At 43.5% G+C, this 21865-nt stretch overlaps 1 protein-coding gene across 1 annotated transcript in view; it reads left to right on the forward strand.

Annotated features, from left to right (window-relative positions):
- The window catches only part of CHD7 (chromodomain helicase DNA binding protein 7), a 187448-nt gene extending 168564 nt beyond the window's left edge, over positions 1–18884 (forward strand). Inside the window, exons 24-38 of the mRNA XM_040626012.1 lie at positions 1144–1233; positions 1694–1797; positions 3123–3252; positions 3665–3737; positions 3895–3952; positions 4653–4881; positions 5133–5341; positions 5465–6136; positions 7181–7341; positions 9523–9750; positions 9976–10419; positions 13572–13793; positions 15234–15374; positions 15594–15698; positions 16917–18884. Of these exons, the coding sequence (XP_040481946.1) occupies positions 1144–1233; positions 1694–1797; positions 3123–3252; positions 3665–3737; positions 3895–3952; positions 4653–4881; positions 5133–5341; positions 5465–6136; positions 7181–7341; positions 9523–9750; positions 9976–10419; positions 13572–13793; positions 15234–15374; positions 15594–15698; positions 16917–17831 (3781 nt within the window). The 3' untranslated portion in view covers positions 17832–18884. The remainder of the gene's footprint in view (positions 1–1143; positions 1234–1693; positions 1798–3122; positions 3253–3664; positions 3738–3894; positions 3953–4652; positions 4882–5132; positions 5342–5464; positions 6137–7180; positions 7342–9522; positions 9751–9975; positions 10420–13571; positions 13794–15233; positions 15375–15593; positions 15699–16916) is intronic.
- Positions 18885–21865: the final 2981 nt, after the last annotated feature.

Here is a 21865-nt window from a genome sequence, read left to right on the forward strand (position 1 = left end):
CACTGGTCTTCTGTTACCCTCAGCTTTCTCATTTGTGAAGTGGAAATTATAACATGCCCCACTTCATCATAGGATGATTGTGAAGATCAGATGAGCTAGTATACACAAAAGTGATGTTAGCTGTAAAACATCCGCTAAGTGTGTGATGGGATGATGCAGCTAGGGAAACAGCATTTAGTATTATCACCGATCATGGCCAAGGAGGTAAGTCTGCAAATCCCAGTCCTGAAAGCACGTCAGGGGCGGTCCAGCAGGAGATGCCAGCCTCAGAGTAGACATGGGCCTTTGGGATTTACCAGGTGGGCTTTACCGGAAGAATTAAGTTTAAGCCATTGAGGAAATCCAAGTGATATTGAAAATCTGGTTCCTAGAATTCCATGGGTTTTGAGAAGCTGATTTTTTGAAAATGATGAAGAATTGGACATTGAAATGTCCAATGAATTGGACACATTTTAACCTCCTTTGTGTCATTTTTGTTATTTTTTAAGCTACAACCTAGGCTTCCAGGTAATATGAACTAGAAGGGATAAATAATGTTTAACACTCGTTAAGGGAGACGAGTGAGGACCCACCCCTTACCCCACCCCCATCACCATCTTCCTTTCTCGGAAGCAAAGTTGTATAATCTGAAAAACCTGACATTCCATATTGAGGGTTTATTGTAAGGTAGTAAAACCAGATTTTATATCTCGTTTATTCCTACAACTTCTGATGTGCTTCCAAAAATGGTATTAAGGCAGCAGCTGAGGAAATTTTATGAGATAATGAAGCAGAACAGTTACTGAAAGCCATCTGCTCAGTTGTTTACAAACTTGCTTCAATACTTCAGAGGCAATGGTAGGGTACGTGTCTAAACTTCACAAGCTGCACTAGGTAGGACTAAATGAAGTGCGCCTGGGCTGGGCTGAGCTCGGTCCCTCTCTGTGCAGCGTGAGCGGTTGCCAGGCAGGCCTGTTGGAAGCCAGCAGAAAGCACCACACAGAGGTGATTATGTGCCACCATCTGTCACGCTTCAAGCCTACCATACAGCATGGCTAATCAGCCTTGGCAGGATGATGGATGAACAGCAGCAGCTGCCAAAAGCCACTGTTGGCAAACAGTCCTGAAGTTAAGAACTTTTCCCCCCTCTGTCTTCCTCTCCAGGGTCCTGCTGCGTGTCCGCATGCTGTACTACCTAAGACAAGAAGTTATAGGAGACCAGGCAGATAAGATTTTAGAGGGTGCTGACTCAAGGTTAGTGCAAGTGCATGCCGCTCCGTACCTCCCTGTGATGACCCGGGCGGTCGGAAGACACCGCCGATTGTGTTTCGGAACCCTCATAAACCGTTAGTGGCTCATCTCCTTGTTCGCACCTGGAATGCGATTCTTACCCTGCGAGCGTGGGGATGCGGAGGGAACCGGGGAAAGCGTGTTCATGTGTACGTGTTCCCTAGGAAAAGGTGTGAACTATGTTACTGGAGTTCTGACGTGACCTTTAAAAGGGGACGCTGTGCGATGAAGTCCATTTCTGGCTATGGTAGAAAGCGACTGGCTCACACCCTTTCTTTCAACCTTTGCTCAATGCCCCCCACGATGCTCAGATGCTTGTTGCGGGAAGGGGGCATGCGAGCCTGTGTATCTATGTTTGTAGTTACTGGGGATTCTTTTTTAATATCATGTGTGTTTAAATACTGTGTGGACGGTGTCTTTATAGTGAAGCTGATGTGTGGATACCTGAACCCTTCCATGCTGAGGTCCCCACAGACTGGTGGGATAAGGAAGCAGATAAGTCCCTCCTAATTGGAGTGTTCAAACACGGTAAGTGGTGTTTCTGTTTGACCACATCTTGACTGTGTGGCTTTGTTGTTAGAGCTCTTTGCATACTCTTTTCCAGAGTCATAATATTAATGAGGATAGTTCCAAAGGACTCTTGGCTTCTACCATTTTCCTGTACTAAAAATCTAATATGAACTGTAAATATCAGATGCTGTTTTTGAATGTTTGTTGAGTATTTGAGAAGAAAACATTTCTTTCTTGGCTGTAAATAAAACCAAAACCATATTTGTTTTAATAATAGCCAAGTTGTCCTATAGCTCTCCCTAAACTTTGCTTCTAGCACGGCTCCCCTTGCTAGCTCTGCCAGCCCGTGTCAAAGTGGACGGTGGGCTTAACCTCTGCTATTAATCTCTACAAGTGCCTCCTGGGCTTTGTTCCAAGCAATATTTCACAAATGTCAGTGCTGAGAACTCACGGCTCCCCTGAGTGGGATGCAGCCTTGTTAACTTTGAAAGGCTGGGGATGCAGAACTGGCATGATATATACAGTGAGCGATTCCTGATTATAATCCCAATTCTCTGGAGGTCGCGGAGGTATTCTCAGCAGCCCAGCCTGACTAAAGGGGAGAATGATGGCTTATAAAACCTTTCATGATTACAGTTTGGCTTGCGGCTCTCCAGCAGTTAGGAGCGGTGTGTTGTAGTACACATCCTAATTGAATTGTGCTGTTCTGCCTACGTACTGCAGCCGTGTTTGGTGAGCTCAGCCTAAAAATCATTTTCCCGCAGTGCACTGTTGGGATCTGCCATTTTCCATCTAGTCAACTTGGGCAGTCAAAAAGCAAATTGCAGTTTGAAAAGCATAGAGGGAACAGTGTCATCTTACTGACATGCATCATCCTAAACCTAATAAGACAGGTTCGCTGGCCTTACGTATACAGGGATTTTCAGCCAGCGGTGCGCGTTCCTGCAGGACTGGAGCCCTTCGCAGGAGGACGGGGTGGGCGCGGAGTGCCCTGCAGAGGTCGTAAAGGAGCATTAGGAAGCCTTTTAAATGTCAAGCAAAATTAGATCTTGGGGAAAATAGGGTCAAAAATCTTCCCAGGCATCTTGCACGCAGTGAGCTTGAACCTGTTTCTCTGTTCGTGTCTGTGGTCATTCGGATACCCTCCCTGAACTGTAACTTGACCCCCCAAAATCTGCCCCGTAGTGAGCATTCTGTGGAACGCTTTCCTAAAACAAGGTTCATCAATGATCATCTCCACTGAGAGCCTAACGTGGTGTATTATGGCAGTGCTGTGATTTGTGAGTGACGGCCCTTTTGCTGTTCTTGTGCATGTTCTCTGTGGGCTGGTGGGGACGGCACAGGCTACGAGAAGTACAATTCCATGCGAGCTGACCCCGCACTGTGCTTCCTGGAACGAGTTGGTATGCCCGATGCCAAGGCCATAGCTGCTGAGCAAAGAGGAACAGACATGCTAGCAGATGGCGGTGACGGGTAAGAAGGACATTTAAAAATTTTAATAAACTTTATGTCAGTGTCACATCTATTGGCAGGGTTCAGTCCTTACCCTGCGCGGTGCACTGCACTGCATCTGGTTTGAACTTCAGTGATGTTCGCCAGTGTGGTCTGTTTATGTATCATAATGATGATTTAAACACAATATATTATCCAGATCATCTGAAACCTGTTTGTTTTTTCCAAATGATGACACTTTCCCCCCGCCCGCCCCTTCCCCCATGGCTGCACGATTTAAACACTGATCAGGTTGCCTTTGATGTCAAACCCAGAATTAAAAGTAGCATCAGGCAGAGGATTAGTCCTTCCCAAGCACCCCCACCCCCAGTCTCTTGCTTATCTGCACAATTTAAACTTTTTTTTTTTTTTTTTTTTTGCAATTTTAATATAGGGGAGAATTTGATAGAGAAGATGAAGACCCAGAATATAAACCAACTAGGACGCCATTCAAGGATGAAATAGATGTAAGGACTTGAGTATATGGACTTTTACAGCACCACTAAAATATCATGTGCCCAGATAAGACTTGTTAAACTGTATAGATAATGGCCATTTCTTTAAAAGATAAAGCAAAATGAAACCCCAAATTAAAATAATTCTGTTTCTTGCTTTGCTTTTAAGGAATTTGCAAATTCTCCTCCAGAAGATAAAGAGGACTCCATGGAAATACGCGCCGCAGGTGAGGGTCCATAAAAGCCCCCGGAGCAGAGCAAACGTGTGCTGTGCAGATGTTATCATGTACCTGCCCTTGTGCTTCTTGATGACGGTGGATCTTAACGTGTTATTTCTCCTGTACTGACTCGTCCCATTTGCGAATAATTTTAATTCTTGTTTGTTGTGGGTTTTTCATTACATTAAATTTCTTTGATGGAATAACTACTTTTTGGATTAAGATAATTTATATATATTTATATACCAGTTAGGGGAAACTTCTAAGCATCTTTAGAACTATATCTCGTGGGAGTAGGGCATTTGCTAGGTATCTGAAATATTGCACGTTTATAGAATGTTGACCTTTTCCCTAATGTCAAATAATTAGCTACCAATTACGTGATTATGCTTTACGTCCGAGATTATCATTATAAGTACATTACAGGAGAGCACCCTTATATTGTAGTTCATGGCATAAAGTATGTTTCTTTACATAAAACTGATAAGTAAACTTGCTTCTCCCCCGCCCCAAGGAGTTAAAAAAGAAAACAGTTTGTAAGTTTCATACTAATATTATCCTTTATTTATATTTTAAAAATGAGAGCGCTGAGATGCCCTTTCCCACACTGTCATTTGAATGTTAATGAGTCATCTTGTTTTGATGGAAAATCCTGTGTATTGCAAGATTGCAGCTACACATTTCAGAAATCTTTTTTCCACTTCCCCAGGCAAGCCCAGTGAGAGTACTGCTGAGTTAGGCCAACTCTACTGGCCCAACACCTCAACCCTGACTACCCGTCTGCGCCGGCTCATTACTGCCTATCAGCGCAGCTATAAAAGGCAACAAATGAGGCAAGAGGCCCTAATGAAGACTGACCGGCGGAGGCGACGGCCCCGGGAGGAAGTGAGAGCGCTAGAAGCGGAAAGGGAAGCTATAATATCTGAGAAACGGCAAAAGTGAGTTTCTTCAGGGTTTTACTCAGCTCCTGGGACGGGCCTCTCTTCTCTGCCCTTCTTGGCTGGCAAGAGGCAGGAATCACGTCCCAGACGGTGATCAAAGAAAGTCTCAGTACATCAAAGCAGTCTGTCCCCCCCCCACCCCAGAATAAGTACCGTGCGTTAAGTTTAGGGGAAAAGAGGAAAAGAATGAATAAGCTTTAAGCCTGTTTACTCAAGTACAGTTCAAGCTAATGTCTTCTTGCTCATAGGTGGACAAGAAGAGAGGAGGCTGATTTTTACCGTGTGGTATCTACTTTTGGAGTTATTTTTGACCCCATGAAACAGCAGTTTGACTGGAACCAATTTCGAGCCTTTGCCAGACTTGACAAAAAGTCTGATGAGAGTTTGGAGAAATACTTCAGTTGTTTTGTGGCCATGTGTAGGCGAGTGTGTCGAATGCCCGCTAAGCCAGATGATGGTAGGTTCTCTTTGTAACAAAAGTTCTATAATAAAAGGCCAGATACAGTGAAAAATAGAGCGTGAGCAACTTAAAGCATACTTAGGGTTTTTCCAAGTGAATATAATTGTTTTCATGTTACAGAACCACCCGACCACTCCTCCATGATCGAGCCAATCACGGAAGAGCGTGCCTCTAGAACTCTCTACCGCATCGAGCTGCTGCGGAAAATACGCGAACAGGTTCTTCATCACCCTCAGCTGGGAGAGAGGCTGAAGCTCTGCCAGCCGAGTTTGGATCTGCCAGAGTGGTGGGAATGTGGGAGGCATGACCGAGACTTGCTGGTTGGTGCTGCTAAACACGGGGTCAGTCGGACGGATTATCACATCCTCAATGACCCCGAGTTATCTTTCTTGGATGCACACAAAAACTTTGCTCAGAACAGAGGGGCCGGGAACATGTCCTCCCTGACCCCACTGGCCATCGGATTTGGCCAGACTCCTGCCGTCCTCTCGTCTGCTCACGTTCAGGAAGAGAAGGCGACAGGACAGAGTGAAGGCAAAGCGGAGGAGTCTGCAAGCACGGCCGTCCAAGAGAAAGCTGAGGGGAAGGAAGAGGAGGAAGAGACTGACGGCGGGGAGAAGGACCGTAAGCAGGGATGTGAGGCCGAGGCCAGCTCTGTAAAAAGTGAACTGAAGGGGATGGAGGTCAGTGCAGATACAGGGCCCAAGTCTATTTCAGAAAAGGGTTCTGAAGAAGACGAGGAAGAAAAGCTGGAGGATGATGATAAGTCAGAGGAATCTTCCCAGCCTGAAGGTAACGCCGTGCCATCCGGCCCTCTCTCCCCATTCCACCGCGGCAGCTGTGACAGGCCATGACAGGGGCTCTTGTTTATTTTTTAAGGGTAGTTGGTGTACATTTTCTTCTGTGAATGGATGATTTCAGGTTATGCTTAGGTGTGTGTTTTGCTCCCATGCCACGTGTAAACACGGAATTTCGAACAACTTAAGCTCTCAGAATCTGAGTATGATGGACACATAACAATTTCTGGGGGTTAACTTGGGGCGCTTGGGTGGCTCCCGTTGGTCAAGCGTCTGCCTTCACTCAGGTCATGATCCCAAGGTCCTGAGATCGAGTCAGGGAGCCTGTTTCTCCCTCTGCCTGCTGCTCCCCCTGCTTGTGCTCCCCCCCACCCCGACAAATAAGTAAATAAAATATTTAAAAAAAAAAAAAGAATAGGGGTTAACTTTACAGTAGCAGTGTATTAAGAATTCCAAATGATTTTAATTTGGACAATTAAATATGAAGGAGAAGAGTCATTCACTGGCTAAATATGGTAATTATGTTAAAACAAATGATGCTTAATTTTAGTTTTAAATCAGAAGTAAAGGTAGAAGTAGAATCTGAGAATAACCAGTTTTCTTTCTAAGTTGCAGTTAGTTTGCTGTTCCTGACATGCAGTAAAAACAAAGCCTCCTATTGTACTGTGGGCTGGGGCCGGGGCTTGGTACTCGGGCCAGTTGTCAGCCCTCTGTCCTGTGTGGAGAGGCTCTTGGGTCAGAGACTTGGTTGTCGTTCCGCCTCCTCTGAGACATACGTGCTCGACGTCAGATAACTAGTGATGTCACCTGCCCAAGCCCGTCTGCTTCTTCATCCATAAAATGAGAATGACACCATCTGTATGAAGGGGCCATCACCAGCTTTAAACAACAAGATAGTAAGATGCCTAATGCCATCCTAGCCGTATAGTAGGTTCTCAGTAAAATGGAGCTGATTGGTATTCACGTTTTTACCATGTCCTCTCTAAACTTTTTCGGTGATACTCTGGTTGTGAGTAATGCACGTTAACTCATTTCTCAGCAGGAGCTGTCTCTAGAGGGAAGAACTTTGATGAGGAAAGCAATGCTTCCATGAGCACTGCTAGGGATGAAACCCGAGATGGGTTCTACATGGAGGATGGAGACCCTTCAGTAGCTCAGCTCCTTCATGAAAGAACATTTGCCTTCTCATTTTGGCCTAAGGTTGGTGGGTTTTTGTTATTTTGTTTTGTGGACCAAAAAAAAGTAGCGTACAGGAAATCATTCTAGATTGATTTTTTTTTAAATAACTTTAAGGTGAACTTTGACAGTGTATGAAGACTGTGGATTTTTCTCATGTTTTAAAATCTGTACAGTACTTTTGCAATAAGATAGGAAAGGTGACATGAAGGAAAGATAAGTAGAACGCTTTGTATGAATCTTCGGCTCCTTGAGGTTTTTTAGTTTGGTAATCACGTTGTCCAGGAGAGTATATGGATTGTTGTTTCCATAGACTCACCTTTTAGCAAAATGAAATGCATGGAGCTTGCTCTTCCTTCCTTCCTTCCTTCCTTCCTTCCTTCCTTCCTTCCTTCCTTCCTTCCTTCCTTCCTTCCTTCCTTCCTTCCTAATTTTTTTCTGCTGTAAAAACCACATAATGTGAAATTTATGATCTTAACCAATTTTAAGTGTATAGTTCAGTAGTTATAAGTACATTCATACTGTTGTAAAACAGATCTCCAGAACTTTTTTGTCTAGCATGGCTGAAACTCTAGACCTACTGAACAACTCCTTCTCCCTTCCCCTCAGCCTCTGGCAACACTACTCTACTTTCTGTTTCTGTGAATTTGACTACTGTGGATACCTTGTCATATACGTGGAATCATGCAATATTTGCCCTTTGAGGGCTCATTTATTTCACTTATTTTCACCTTATCTTCAGGGTTTATCCATATGGTGGCATGTGACAGGATTTCCTTCCTTTTTAAGGCTGAATAATATTCCGTTGTATGTATATATCACATTTTCCTTATCCATTCATCTGTCCTTGGGACATTTGGGTTCCTTCCCTGCCTTGGCTTATTATAGTGCTACTGTGGACATGAGTGTGCTAACATCTCTTTGAGATCCTGCTTTCAATTCTTTTGGATATATACCCAGAAGACGGATTGCTGGGTCACATTGTGATTCTAGTTTTAATTTTTTGAGGAGCCTTCATACTGTTTTCTGTAGCAGTTACACCATTTACAATCCCACCAACAGTGCACAAGAGAAAATGTGTGGACTTTTTAAGATGTGTGTTTTAGTTTTTTTAGAATCTAAAACAAACTTCCAGATTTAAGACATCTTCATAAGTTTGGAAACCAATACTCTTCTTAACTTGGGAGAGGGTGGGCTAGTGACCCATTTGCTCCAATGCATTATGAGATAATTCCAAATGTGGTTATCTGTAACCAAAAGCAAAATGGAAATTACTTTTTTGGCTACTAGCGTAATTTTGTAATAAATCCGTATGTAATTTGGGTCTGCTTTTCAGGGTGGGGACTTAATCATCCTAATCACCATAACAGGGCTGTCTGGTTTAAAACAAACAACACAAAAACAAGCTTCAGTTGACTCACCCCCAGGCTGCTCTTCCATAGTATTAGTTGTTTAAGAAACAGTGGGAAATTTTTAGCTGCAGAGTGTACTCTCAAAGACATTTTTTTTCTCTATATACCCTGTTATGCTGATCTCCCTTACTGAGTATAGAACGGAGGTTCCCAGATCAGTCAAAAGGTCTATCGTAGCAGACTCTTTTAATCTATGGAAACTGGGCCTAAGAGCTGTAATTAGAAATTTTTAATGTACACGCTTCAATGAAATTTGAAGTGATAATAGGTGGGGAATGCAAGTTGACATTCATTAGGTGTTCCTAGGTTAGTGCCCATTTCGTAATGCTGAACTTTATTAATAGTGACGCTAATGATGTCCCACTTCCTGGGACAGACTGCGATCCAGCCCACGGATCTGAAGCACCGAGCACCCGGAAGCTAAAGGCGGGGTTCCATTGTTGTCCGCTGGTGTCCACCCACAGTTCTTTAACCTGATAAAAGTTACCTTTGAAGTATTTTAGAGGCGGCTATGGAATGTTTCCTAGTTTATGTGATCCAGTGTTCAAATTAAAAAAATTATTAACTTTTCTGTGTTGGGGCCACCTTTAGGACCTTCTAGCAGAGCAGAGCAGAGCAGTTTTTGCAGCTTGTGTTTATTTACTCGCTTGGTTCTTTTGTTTTCTTTTTACTTTCTGCCCACGGATTGGCTTTTAAACCTCTTATGCTGTTTAGCATCTTGATGGAAATATTTATCTGGTAATTTTCACCATGTCTTTATTACAATTTCATGTGACTTTTCTTCTCCCTCCAGGACCGAGTAATGATAAACCGATTAGACAACATCTGTGAAGCAGTGCTGAAAGGCAAATGGCCGGTAAACAGGCGCCAGATGTTTGATTTCCAGGGCCTCATCCCTGGTTACACGCCACCCACCATGGACAGCCCCCTGCAGAAGAGGAGCTTTGCCGAGCTCTCCATGGTCGGCCAGGCTAGCATCAGTGGGAGCGAGGACCTCACGACTTCTCCTCAGTTGTCAAAGGTAAGTTTGTTTTGCTGTTTAAAGGCGAGCACTCTAAATCATCACTCAGTCTGGGAGCTCGCGGCTCACTGGTCCTCCTTGGAATTAAGGTGGCTGCCATTTCCTCAGCTCTCTTCAGCAGTTACGAATGTTCAGTTCCTGAGGCTTCTTGTTCTTTCTTTCTGAAATCCAGCCTGTATAGCAGATGCGGTTTGGGCTCATTATTTTGTTGGAATTTTTCAATAGGAAGACGCCCTAAATCTCTCTGTCCCTCGCCAGCGGAGGAGGAGGAGGAGAAAAATTGAAATCGAGGCCGAAAGAGCTGCCAAGCGGCGGAACCTCATGGAAATGGTTGCCCAGCTGCGGGAGTCTCAGGTGGTCTCAGAAAATGGACAAGAAAAAGTTGTAGATTTATCAAAGGCCTCAAGAGAGGCAGCAAGCTCTACCTCAAATTTTTCATCTCTTACTTCAAAGTTTATCTTGCCTAATGTCTCGACACCGGTGTCCGATGCCTTTAAGACTCAGATGGAGCTGCTCCAGGCAGGCCTGTCGCGCACACCCACGAGGCATCTGCTTAATGGCTCCCTAGTGGATGGAGAGCCTCCCATGAAGAGGAGGCGGGGAAGGAGGAAAAACGTGGAGGGTCTTGATCTGCTTTTCATGAGCCACAAACGGACGTCATTGAGTGCAGTAAGTTCGGGAGCTCGCTTCCCTTGTGTGTGCCCACAGTGGCAGCCAGAGTCCTGCCATTCTGACGACGCTGGCCTGGGCTCCTCTCACTGATGGGGTATTAAAGCTGGCTTCTTCCACTAAAGAAACAGGATCACAATGAACAGTCATGGTTCTGTGCTGAAAAATTGTGTGGAGCATTGATACAGATCACTCGGCCTGAACCAAATGTAGCTTGAGGATTTATTCCTCCCAAGCTCCTGATATATTGATTACTCTCGGAAGACTAGCCCAAAACAAAAACATGTTCTTCTGAGCCTGTAATTGTTATCTCTGAATTCCTGAGGCGGAAAAAGCTTCTGCTCTTAAAAATAATGTTGTTTGGAGCCTGGCATTTATTAGATTAGTACAAATGTTTCGTTTCAGACTTAAGATTTGTGTGCATTACACAGCTAGGGATTGCTAATTCTCCTACCTCCGTAACTGTAGCAGTTTTCAAAATCTCAACGGAATAAAGATCTGTGGTAGTTTAGGTTTGTATGAAATGTATGTGCCAATGGATTTTGACATTTTCTTTTTTGGTTCAAATGTCATGAGTGCAGTATAATCAAAATAACTCCCTTCCCTAATCTTCTTCAACCATCCCACCTAAAAAAATGCGCTGCCTACGCAACGACGAGGGTTTTACCCCCAAAGAACCTGATTACATGTGGTCCCTTTTTAAAGGACACAGTACTTATCGATTTGGAGCCCGAGGAACCCGAATCGTTACACTGGTGCTGGAGCTTGTCTGTGCACAGCAGCCAGCGCTCCAAACGATGGGCCCTTTCCCTGCAGGTCACAGTTTGGGAAACGGTGAAATTTGAAACCGAGAGGAGGGGAGGCATTTGTTTCTATATTTTTTATTTTTTCCATTCCTATTCTTATTCTTATTTTCTATTTCTTGAAACCTCCAGAAAGTTTAATAACTTAAGTAAGGGTAGTAAAAGGCGGGGTCGAGTTAAAGTTTAGAAATGACAAAATGGCATTCACTGGAATTTGCCCTTTGGTGTGGGGTCTGATTGAAAGAGAAGCATCTGGGTGATTAAAAGTTAATTTTCAAAATTTGTTGCCATGCACCAATCACAGTAACAGTCATTTTTGTTGAGCATATGATTACTTTTAGAATCTTATAAAAATACACCTTGTAATGGATCAGCTGTGACTGCTTATTCCAGAAGTAAAAAATTGCCATTTCTAGGTGTGTGGTCCCCAGCGTTGTATCACTAGTGATTAGCCTCCACACATGAAACCACCAAAACACATCAAGACACTTGATAGATTTTGTTCCCTGAAATTCCTTCCTCCATAAGCAACAACAAGTTTGTGAGTTTCTGCATCTCATGCCTTTATTTACTCTTGGGTTTTGTATTTGAATCACCGCATGTATTTGTCTGTGGTCCAGGCATCAGGAATCAACAGTGTGAACCAGGTGCTATTTTCCTGTTGTAATTATATATCCTGTATTAAACTCAGGCTGACTTCATTCATTTCACACGTTTTAAGTCACCCTGAAGAACTTACTGATGTTTCTCTTTATCTAAAGTCACATAAGCAGCCCAGCCCAAAACTCCTAATAGATGTTAGAGGACATATTTTTAAGTTTTTGTTTGTTTTACTCTCATGTTAGAATTTAGGGATCACTCAGTTGGTATTGTGGATAGTCGTGTGCATACATATACAATATAAGGAAAATGCCGATTAATCTATAGATAGATGGAATAGTGAAGAGGTATAAAGGTCAGCAGTGTTACTTGTACAGAACAAGACAAATCCTAAAATCTTTCATTATGTCAGTACTCAGACTAGAGACTGTTTTGCGTTGCCATGAAAAAGTAAGGACGCAGTCATCACACACTCAGCAACATGGTGGAAGTCGTCCTTTTGTGTGCTGGGCGCCCCCCCCCCCCAAGTACAGGGATGTGAAGAATAAGGACCTAACAAGTGCTTGCACTGGAGAACTCAGTGTTGAAGATGAGTGACAGATAAATAGTAATGATATCATAGCTGTGAGGCATGCCTGGAATACTTTGTGAGCCCAAAGGAAGAATGGGAATGGAAGGAAGAGGATATGGGGAGACACAGATGAAGAAGTTTCCTTAGACATGGCCATGCTTTGGTTAAGTTTTGAAGATTGTGTAGGAGTTGGTCATTTGAAAAGAGGTCGCAGGGAGAACGTGTGCAAGGGGACTGAGGCCAGAGAGAGCTTCCCATGTTTGGTGAACTGCAAGTCATTGGCAGCAGGGGAATGTGATGAGGAGGTGAGGTTCAACAGAAGTGGGCTCAGATACAAGGTACAATATAAATCGGGGAGGGCCTTGATTGCCATCTAAAGAACTTGGATTTTATCCTGAAGGTGAGGGGGATTCAATCATCAAAAGAGTTTAAGTAGTTTATTTTGTTTTGACCTAGGAAGTGTGCATTTTAGAAACCTGACTCCGATATAGCAGTGAGGAAGTCAGAGTCGAGAAGGGTGAACTAGAATCAAGGAGACCATTTAGGAACACTGCAGTGACGTGGGCCGAGGGCAGTGATGAGACCTGAACCAAAGTCGGAGCAGTAGGAATGGACAGATGGGCTGCCGTAAAAGATGTCTGGAGGCTGGAGTAACAGTTTGAGGACCAGCGGCTGCACCATGGTAGAGGCCGGACTTCAGATAGACGTGGTATTTTCAGGGTGGCCACACGTACCTGCTGCAAAATGTTGTACTCCCAATAAAACTGTATGGTTCAGAGAGTGCTGTGTACAAGTTGGCCATTGGAACATTCCTTTAATTACAATCTCTTTAATGATGTTATCCCGAGAGCCCCAAGAGAGATTGAGAGGCTACCTTTCATGCATGTCGAGCTCAGACGACACTGCCCATGCCCTAGTGGCTTGCTTAAGATCTCAAACATGGAGCGTTGATGGACTGTGAATTTCCTACCTAATTATTAATTCTACAGTGTGGAGAAGGATATTAAAGTTTCATCTTCTAATTTAATAGCTGTTCCAAAACTGACATTGTTTCAAGTAACTTTTTTCCTTTTTTGGTCAAAGATCTGTTAGGCTAGGATAGCGTTTTCTCGAGATAAGACATTTTTGGACTTTCTCCTCATATGAGAAGAATTGAGACCCCTGTCAACTTTCTGCAGGAGGATGCTGAGGTGACCAAAGCTTTTGAGGAAGATATAGAGACCCCACCTACAAGAAACATTCCTTCTCCAGGACAGCTGGACCCAGACACGCGGATCCCTGTGATAAATCTTGAAGATGGGACTAGGCTGGTGGGGGAGGACGCCCCTAAAAATAAGGATTTAGTTGAATGGCTGAAGCTGCATCCTACTTATACTGTTGATATGCCAAGTTATGTACCAGTAAGTATACAGAGTTTCATCGGGAGGTGTCCTGTGAGGACAACTCTCGCAGTTCGCCTGGACAACACAGAGATCCCTGGTCCCCCCGCCTTTTCCTTGAGTGTCTCCTCATCTTGACCGTTTTCCAGTTTCTGTCACTGTGTATGTACCTTGGAGAAACCAGGTTCAGGGCAGAAGGGCAACCTCATAGTTATTTGAAGACGCCTGTATGGACTTTCTTATTTTTTCCTTCCACCAAGTAGACATGATTTCTTCAGTTATTCTTTACATGGCCTGATTTTCAGGTGGTCTCATTATGGGGATGACACTCATGAATGCACTTTAATTGGTCTCCTGACCAGGTCTGACCAGCACAGAATATTATGAAGCTGTTACTTGCAGAAATTTGACTAGCTAATACAGCCCAAGACTTCATTAGCTTCTTTTTTTTTTTTTTAAAACAACTAATACTTATGTCTCACATTAAACGATATCTCTAGATGATTTGTCACATAAACTGCTTGCTAGCTGGCAATGCAAATCCTTTACTCCCTATATACTTAGTGACTGGTTTTTTTAAAAACTTAAGTGTAGGGGGTGCCTGGATGCCTCGGTTGGTTAAGCGTCTGCCTTCAGCTTGGGTCATGATGCCCAAGTCCTGGGATCAAGCCCTAAGTAGGGCTCCCTGCTCAGCAGAGAGCCTGCTTCTCCTCCCCCTGCCTGCCACTCCCCCCTGCTTGTGCTCGCTCTCTTTCTCTCTGTCAAATAAGTAAATAAATATCTTTGGGAAAAAACAAAACCCAAAACCTTAAGTATGGATTTCACGTTTTATTTTGTTGAGTTCAGCCTGAGTTGAGTCCTTGCGGCTCAGAATGCCCCCTCCTCCACAGGTCTTTTTACCCCTTGGGTTGCGTCTCAGGTACAGTCTGTGTTGTAGACAAGACGTCATCTCTGTATTTGTCCACATCACTGAGTAGAAATTAGCGAAGGTACTTGAGAAAGTTTCCTTTAAAAATACCCACGACTTGGTTAAAAAAGATAAAAAATAAAAATACTGTGACTTTATTAAACACTGGAAGAAAAGACTTTAAGTGGGGTTATTGGTAGACAAAAGGAAAAGCAAATTCTCAGTTTACATGACTGGTTTAGTTCCTTCATGTACAAAGAGAAAAATAGGCATTTTTCCTTTTAAAGAAAAATATGGTTTCTAATAACTAAAATGATCGCTGAAAGTTCTATAGTAATTAAAAATGGCTTGACTGAAGGTGCCTGGCTGGCTCGGTTGGTAGAGCGTGTGACTCTTGATACCTGGGTCGAGCAAACCCCACACTGGTGTAGAGATTGCTTGGGGGGAAAAAAGAAAGAAAATGGCTTGACTATATTCTCTTTTGTCATTTATGCAGGAAAGAGTAATTACTAAATACAATTTTACTAAATACATATTTTGGGGTTTTTTTGCAGAAGAATGCGGATGTGCTGTTTTCCTCATTTCAGAAACCGAAACAGAAACGACATAGATGTCGAAACCCTAATAAATTGGATATAAACACTTTGACAGGAGAAGAAAGGGTGCCTGTTGTCAATAAACGAAATGGAAAGAAGGTGAACATTTGGGAAAGGGAATTGATCTCCATGTGATTTCTTATCCCAGAAAGAAGCATTTTATCCTGACATCTTTTTAAGGAAAAACAATCATGTTTCTTCCAGAATATCTATATATGATATGTGTGTGTGTGTGTATATATATATATATATAGGTGGGACAGCGGGAAGGGGGGAATGTATGTGCTTTTAGGTCATTTTCCAAATACCTCTCCCCAGATGGGTGGAGCAATGGCGCCTCCAATGAAGGACCTGCCCAGGTGGCTGGAAGAAAACCCTGAATTTGCAGTTGCTCCAGACTGGACCGAGATAGTGAAGCAGTCTGTAAGTATACCCAGCACTTCTGTCAGGAGAGGTATTTATACAAAACTGTTGTCCTGAGCTTTTCTTTCTTTTCTTTTGACCATGAATTATTCAGTTATAACTTAGCTTAAAAGAATTGACACAACATCCTCATTTCTTGTATCAGTACATCATTAATCCAAAGTGGATTCATTCAACGGCTCTGATTTTAAAGGATCGTATAGAAATATACTTCATATTCTTGGAGGTAAACCTAGTTAAAAGCCCACCTGTGGGATGGAATTCATGGTGGTTGAGATCATTAAGATTAACTGTGATTTTTTTTTTTAATTTTAAAATAAAGAATATAACAATTTTGTCTCAAATTTTTTCTGCTTTAACTTTTTAAAATTAATTTGTCAATGTCTTGATTTCTTATTTTTTTTAAGTATACAGTAAAATTTCTAATTTTTCTTTTGTGTACAGATCTATTAGTCTTAACACATTTAATTTCTTGAACCACCACCACAACCAAAATACAGATTGTTCCATCACCTTCCCCCACCCCAAGTTCCCTTGTATTACTCCCCTGCCCCTACCCATGGCCCCTGGCCGCTGCTGATCTGGTCTCCATCCCAATTTTGTCTTTTTGAGGACGTCCTATAAGCAGAAGCATAAATTCTATAACCTTTTTAAGATGACTTCGTATTGCGATTTATCCAAGTGGGTTGCACGTGTCAGAAGTTAGTTCCTTCTTACTGCCGAGTGTCCCTCCAGTGCGTGTGTTCGCCCTGCGTGTGCTTATCCGTCACCCAGAGAAGGACAGCTGGGTCGTTTCCAGACTTGGCCAAATAGGAGTACAGCTGCTAAAAACATTTGTTTTGGGGTGATCATCGTTTTTGTTTCTCTAGGGTAGATACTAAAATGTAATTTTAGTTAACGTTCCATACTTTTCAACTTCCTCGTGATGGATTATTTCTCCAGTTAGTTGCGGATGCTGGTAACTTGACATTTCCCTCACGGGTAGAGTAGCCTTTAAGAGTTTGTCTGCAATTCTGCATAATTCAATGAGTTCACATAGTGCTAAAAGATAGAATTTTTGCTTTCCTAAGTTTGGCCAGAGCGCTTTTAGAAAAGAAAACGTTGCTGACGAATTTCCATGCAGAAGGTTGGTTTTCAGTGCATCCCGGGGCGCCACCGGGAAATTCAGTGTTCGCCAGCCACGTTCATAGCCGCTGTTTGCCTGTCTGTCTGCTTCAGGGTTTTGTTCCCGAGTCCATGTTTGACCGTCTTCTCACCGGCCCCGTGGTGCGGGGGGAAGGGGCGAGCAGGCGAGGACGAAGGCCCAAAAGTGAGATCGCCAGGGCGGCGGCGGCGGCCGCGGCGGCCTCCACGTCAGGCATCAACCCTCTGCTGGTGAACAGCCTGTTCGCTGGAATGGACCTCACGAGCCTTCAGAACCTCCAGAGCCTGCAGTCTCTCCAGCTGGCAGGGCTCATGGGCTTCCCTCCGGGACTGGCCACGGCGGCCGCCGCCGGAGGCGACGCGAAGAGCCCGGCGGCCGTGCTGCCCCTGATGCTGCCGGGCATGGCCGGTCTGCCCAACGTGTTCGGCCTGGGCGGCCTGCTGAACAGCCCGCTCTCCGCTGCTGCTGGCACCGCCGCCGCGGCGCCCGGGCCCGGAGACCCGGAAGACGGCGCTTCGAAAGCGGAGGAGAAGGGCAACGAGAACGAAGAAGAGAACAAAGACTCCGAGAAAAGCACAGACGCTGTGTCGGCTACTGACTCTGCGAATGGATCTGTTGGTGCTGCTACTGCCCCGGCCGGATTGCCCTCCAACCCGCTCGCCTTCAACCCGTTCCTCCTGTCCACCATGGCGCCAGGCCTCTTCTACCCATCCATGTTTCTACCTCCAGGACTGGGGGGATTGACACTGCCTGGGTTCCCCGCGTTAGCAGGACTCCAGAACGCCGTGGGCTCCAGCGAAGAAAAGGCCCCCGACAAGGCCGAGGGGGCCGCCTTCCAGGAGGAGGAGAACCTGGAGGGCAGCGACGCCGAGGAGAACCTGGACAAGACTGCGGAGTCCTCCATCTTCGAAGACGAAATAGCACAGGGTGAAGAGCTGGACTCGCTCGATGGGGGGGACGAACTAGAAAACAATGAAAATGATGAATAACCAGTACCAGTTCCAGTGAAAGTGTTTAAAACTTTTGACAAGTGGTAGTCCTACTGTTTACACTCACAGTTAATGTTCATACCTAGTTTTATAAGCTGTTCTGTAACATAGTGTAGCAAAAAAAGAAAAAAAAAAGTCCAAGTCATGTTATACAGGTGTGTCAAAAGGTATCTTGGTCATTAAGTATTGTGCAGTGCATTATTTATTATCCCTAGGAGAGATGAAATTTGAGAGGTGATCATGTCTTTTTAAGGAAACTTACATAATGCTCTGCTTCTTCTTCTTTTTTTTTTTTCCTTTTGGTACCATTGGTATTATAATAAAGAGCAATTTGTAACCGAGTGGCACTAATGGAAGGAAGTGCTGCTCAAAGGAAGTATGAAGTTATATATTTAATTTTTTAATTTTAATTTTTTTGCTGTGAAGGTCAAGATGAAATTTACCATACATATCATACTTGCTCATTTGTTTCCCTTTTGACTGTATGGGGGTTCCCACACTTGCGCACCCACACACATCCATACACTCTGACAATCTCCACGTTAGTGTGACCGTCTCTGTCCCGAGGCGCAGCAATAATAAGGCAGCTGTTGAATGTGAAGGGTCCCTTTGGAAATTAACCTGCTGGGAGGGTTCTTGCCAGACAGAACTGCAGTCCCATTGTCTCGTGGTCTTGTAATGCACTGGTATAAACAAAATAAATAGATGAATAAATAAAGAGTGAGAGAAGAGAGAATCAGGTACCTTTTTTAAATTAAAGGACTTTGTTACTTTAGCCACAAAGCTAAAACAGCATTACCTCAGCTCTAAACTAGCCTTGAAGTTTACAGACATGACTTTGTAAATGTATTGTTTTTCTTTGTTGTGATGTCCTTTTATTTTTTTCTTTGAAAACTGCTATCATGTAAGATAAAATGTAAATTGCTGCCAACTGTAGTAATGATGCTTTTAATAAAAGTGACCCATGATATGCAGAGATGTAATTATAGAATGTAGTATGTAGGGGAACTGGTGTTCACTCTATTTTTTGTATTCGCAATAGATGCAAATACAGCATTCTGGCCTTTGTACAGTTTCTTGATATATCCTCTTATGCTAGATTAGCTGTTAGTAATATGCTAACCTGATTGTCTTCCGACTAGACAGGAAGAAAAACCGTAAATTACCTTCACATAATTCCACTCCAGATATCTCCACAGAACCACACACAAAAACCTCCTATTACTCCCTCAAAAGGGCATCTGAGACTGAGAATACTTTAAAATGTGTGCAGCGTCTGATAATGTGGTACACTAAAGAACAAAAGGGCAAAAGAAAAATGAGGCTTTAATAGGCAGAATATCTAGGTCATTTATCCTTGGTTAATGGGTAGAAAAACACAATGCCGGAGTGTCAGCAAGGGACACAAAGGCGCTCTGGTGTCCTGCGGACCGGTGCTTGATGCCAGAAACTGTGTGGAAAACCCATGTGAAATTAAAAGGGGCCCACTTAAGCCATCGCATGCGCACGCGCGCAGTCTGGGGAGCTGCTGATGTGTGCACCCCTTCGTGACCTCTGATATTTGAGGTTAAATATAATTTGAGAGCTACTGTTTTCACCTTTTATGTCACCTGACCGAACACAAAGCCGTTTTTTCCATGCAGCTGGAAACAGAGAGGAAGGGATGTGGATGGAGTTGTTCTGTGTGTGTTGTCTCCGTCCATGCCCTATATACACACACGTAGTCCTTGCCCCCACCGGATGCGTTACAAGACAGATTGTCTGAATTCCTTGTAGACACTAAGAGTCAGTTAATTTATATCCCAAGATGGAAAATCTACCCATACGATTCTGGAAAAGGAACAGCTCGAAGCCTCCATGTTAGAGACCCTATGGTTGCTTTTATCCACCATTGTTACTGTTCTCTCTCGAAAGTTAACAAATGGGTAGTGTGCACCAGAGGGAAAAGTGCCTTTAAGAGAATACCTTCTGAAATGGAACTCTTTGAACGTGGAAAGAAAAAAAAAAAAAAAAGACTAGATCTGCACAAAGTATAGGGAGTTTAAATATTTAAAACAAAGATTTTTTTAAACCTTAAAATAAGACAGGTAGGGAGAGTATGTTTAATAAAATAAGTCCAAGAAAGGGCTTTTTCTAAAATACTTTATAGTATTGGAAGTTTTCTTACGACCTTGTGTAAATAGAACACGCGATGGGACACTCTGTTAGAGAAGAAAATGCCAAGAGCAAAGGCATCAGTTGCTTGTGGCCAGAAGGAACCCTGACTTGAGAGATGGGTCACCAGCTGGCTCTGCATTATTTGAGATTTATTCGTTAACACGGCTTTAAAGTCATTCAGATTTCCATGTTGGAAAATGCATTGTTTTTTCCTTCTAATGGTATCAGTTCTTGATGTTAGATCTTGAATTTACCTAATTAAGAAATACTTTAAATCCAGTCTGATGCTTAATAGCTAGTGTTCCTTGTGTGCTTAGTGCCCGTGAAGTACTGAGGTGCTGCGTGCTTTCCATGGCCTCGCTGCCCCATCTCCCTTCTCTGGGAGGGAAGCGCTTTAGTTCCAGGGGGAAACTGCGCCTCAAAGAGGTTTAGGAGTTGGCCAGCAGTAAATATCGGAGCAGGGTCGGAACTCAGGCAGTCTGACATTGGAACCTTCTAGGGTCTCCAAAAAATATGGCTCTGTTGGGTCTCTGAAAGAAAATTATTATAAAGTAATGATTTGAAGTGTTTGGGGCTTCTCTATTTTTACACCTCCCACCCCACCCATCCATAAGGGATCTTAAGTTTCAGGCTGGGAATTAAGAGAAAGCCTGTGTCAAGTAGAACTGTGAACTCTGGCTATGGAAACTTGAGTCCCAGTTACCTCGTTTAAATTCGGGTTTATCTCACACCACGAATATTTCCATTTTATAAAGAAATCAAGTCTTTGGAAAAGATAACCTTACTCAGGCTTCCGAGTTAGTAAACTGCTGGCATTTGAACCCAGATTGATCCAACTCCAAAGCCCAGGCACTTAAGTGCCAAACTAGTGTAATTTTCATTAACATTTGTGGGGGTCCGTGTGCTAGATGCGGTTTTAGCAGCAAGAATATCACAACGAAAACGAAACAAACAGACTAGTCCTCTGCTGTCATGGAGCTTACATTCGAGTGGAAAGAGACAGGTGATAAGCACATTACACATAAAGCTTTTATAGATCAAGGAAGACTATTAAATAATGTAATGGGGCGGTCAGGGAGGCGCTCGGTGGAGGGGGCTGTTCTGCTTACTGCCTGAGTGATGAGAAGCAGGAGCCAGATGAAGATCTGGTTGGAGGATGTTCCAGGCAAAGGGAAGAGACTGGTGCGAAGACCCTGAGTTTGAGAGTGTGCTTGGAAGAAGGGGTTTCTGGGGCAGCCTCTCTACGTAGAAAAGGGAGGCAGGGACCAGGATGGCCCTGTTGCAGGGTTTGGATTTCCTTTTAGGTGCTGTAGAAAGTACTTGGGAGGTTTTGTGCAGGAAAGTGGTATGATCAAATTCATATTTGTAAAATAAATAATCGTGGTGGCGTCAGCGTGGAAAACAAAACAAAAAAAAAGGCTTGTAAAGAGGAGCCAGGGAATTCTAGTTGGGAGGCTGCTGTAGCAGCCTTGGATGGAGGAAGTGGGTGCTAACAGAGGCAGAAAGCCGTGGGCGGATTTGGGATATATTTCAGAGAGATAGAGCCTCCAGTTTAAATTATGTGAATAATTTGAATTAACTTCAGGATTACTCCTTCAGAAATATACCCCAAAGTGAAACCAATGTTTGCTATGCGTTTTGTTTTTGTTTTTGTTTTTTAAGGAGTTGAACAATAAGTGTTAACAAGAAAAGGTACTGGGAACAGAAAATTTTCTTTCCATGGTCTGTTATGAAATTCTGCAGTTAAATGAAAATTGTTAATTATCTTTGGGAAGAGTTCTTAGACATTATTTCTAACAGGTAGGTAGGGGCAGTAAGAACGCATGTGCATTGTTGAAGTGATGTGTGCGTGCGGTGAACATCACTGTGCGTCTAGA

Source organism: Ursus maritimus, unplaced genomic scaffold (genome assembly GCF_017311325.1).
Source record: "Ursus maritimus isolate PB19 unplaced genomic scaffold, ASM1731132v1 scaffold_9, whole genome shotgun sequence".
Taxonomy (NCBI): domain Eukaryota; kingdom Metazoa; phylum Chordata; class Mammalia; order Carnivora; family Ursidae; genus Ursus; species Ursus maritimus.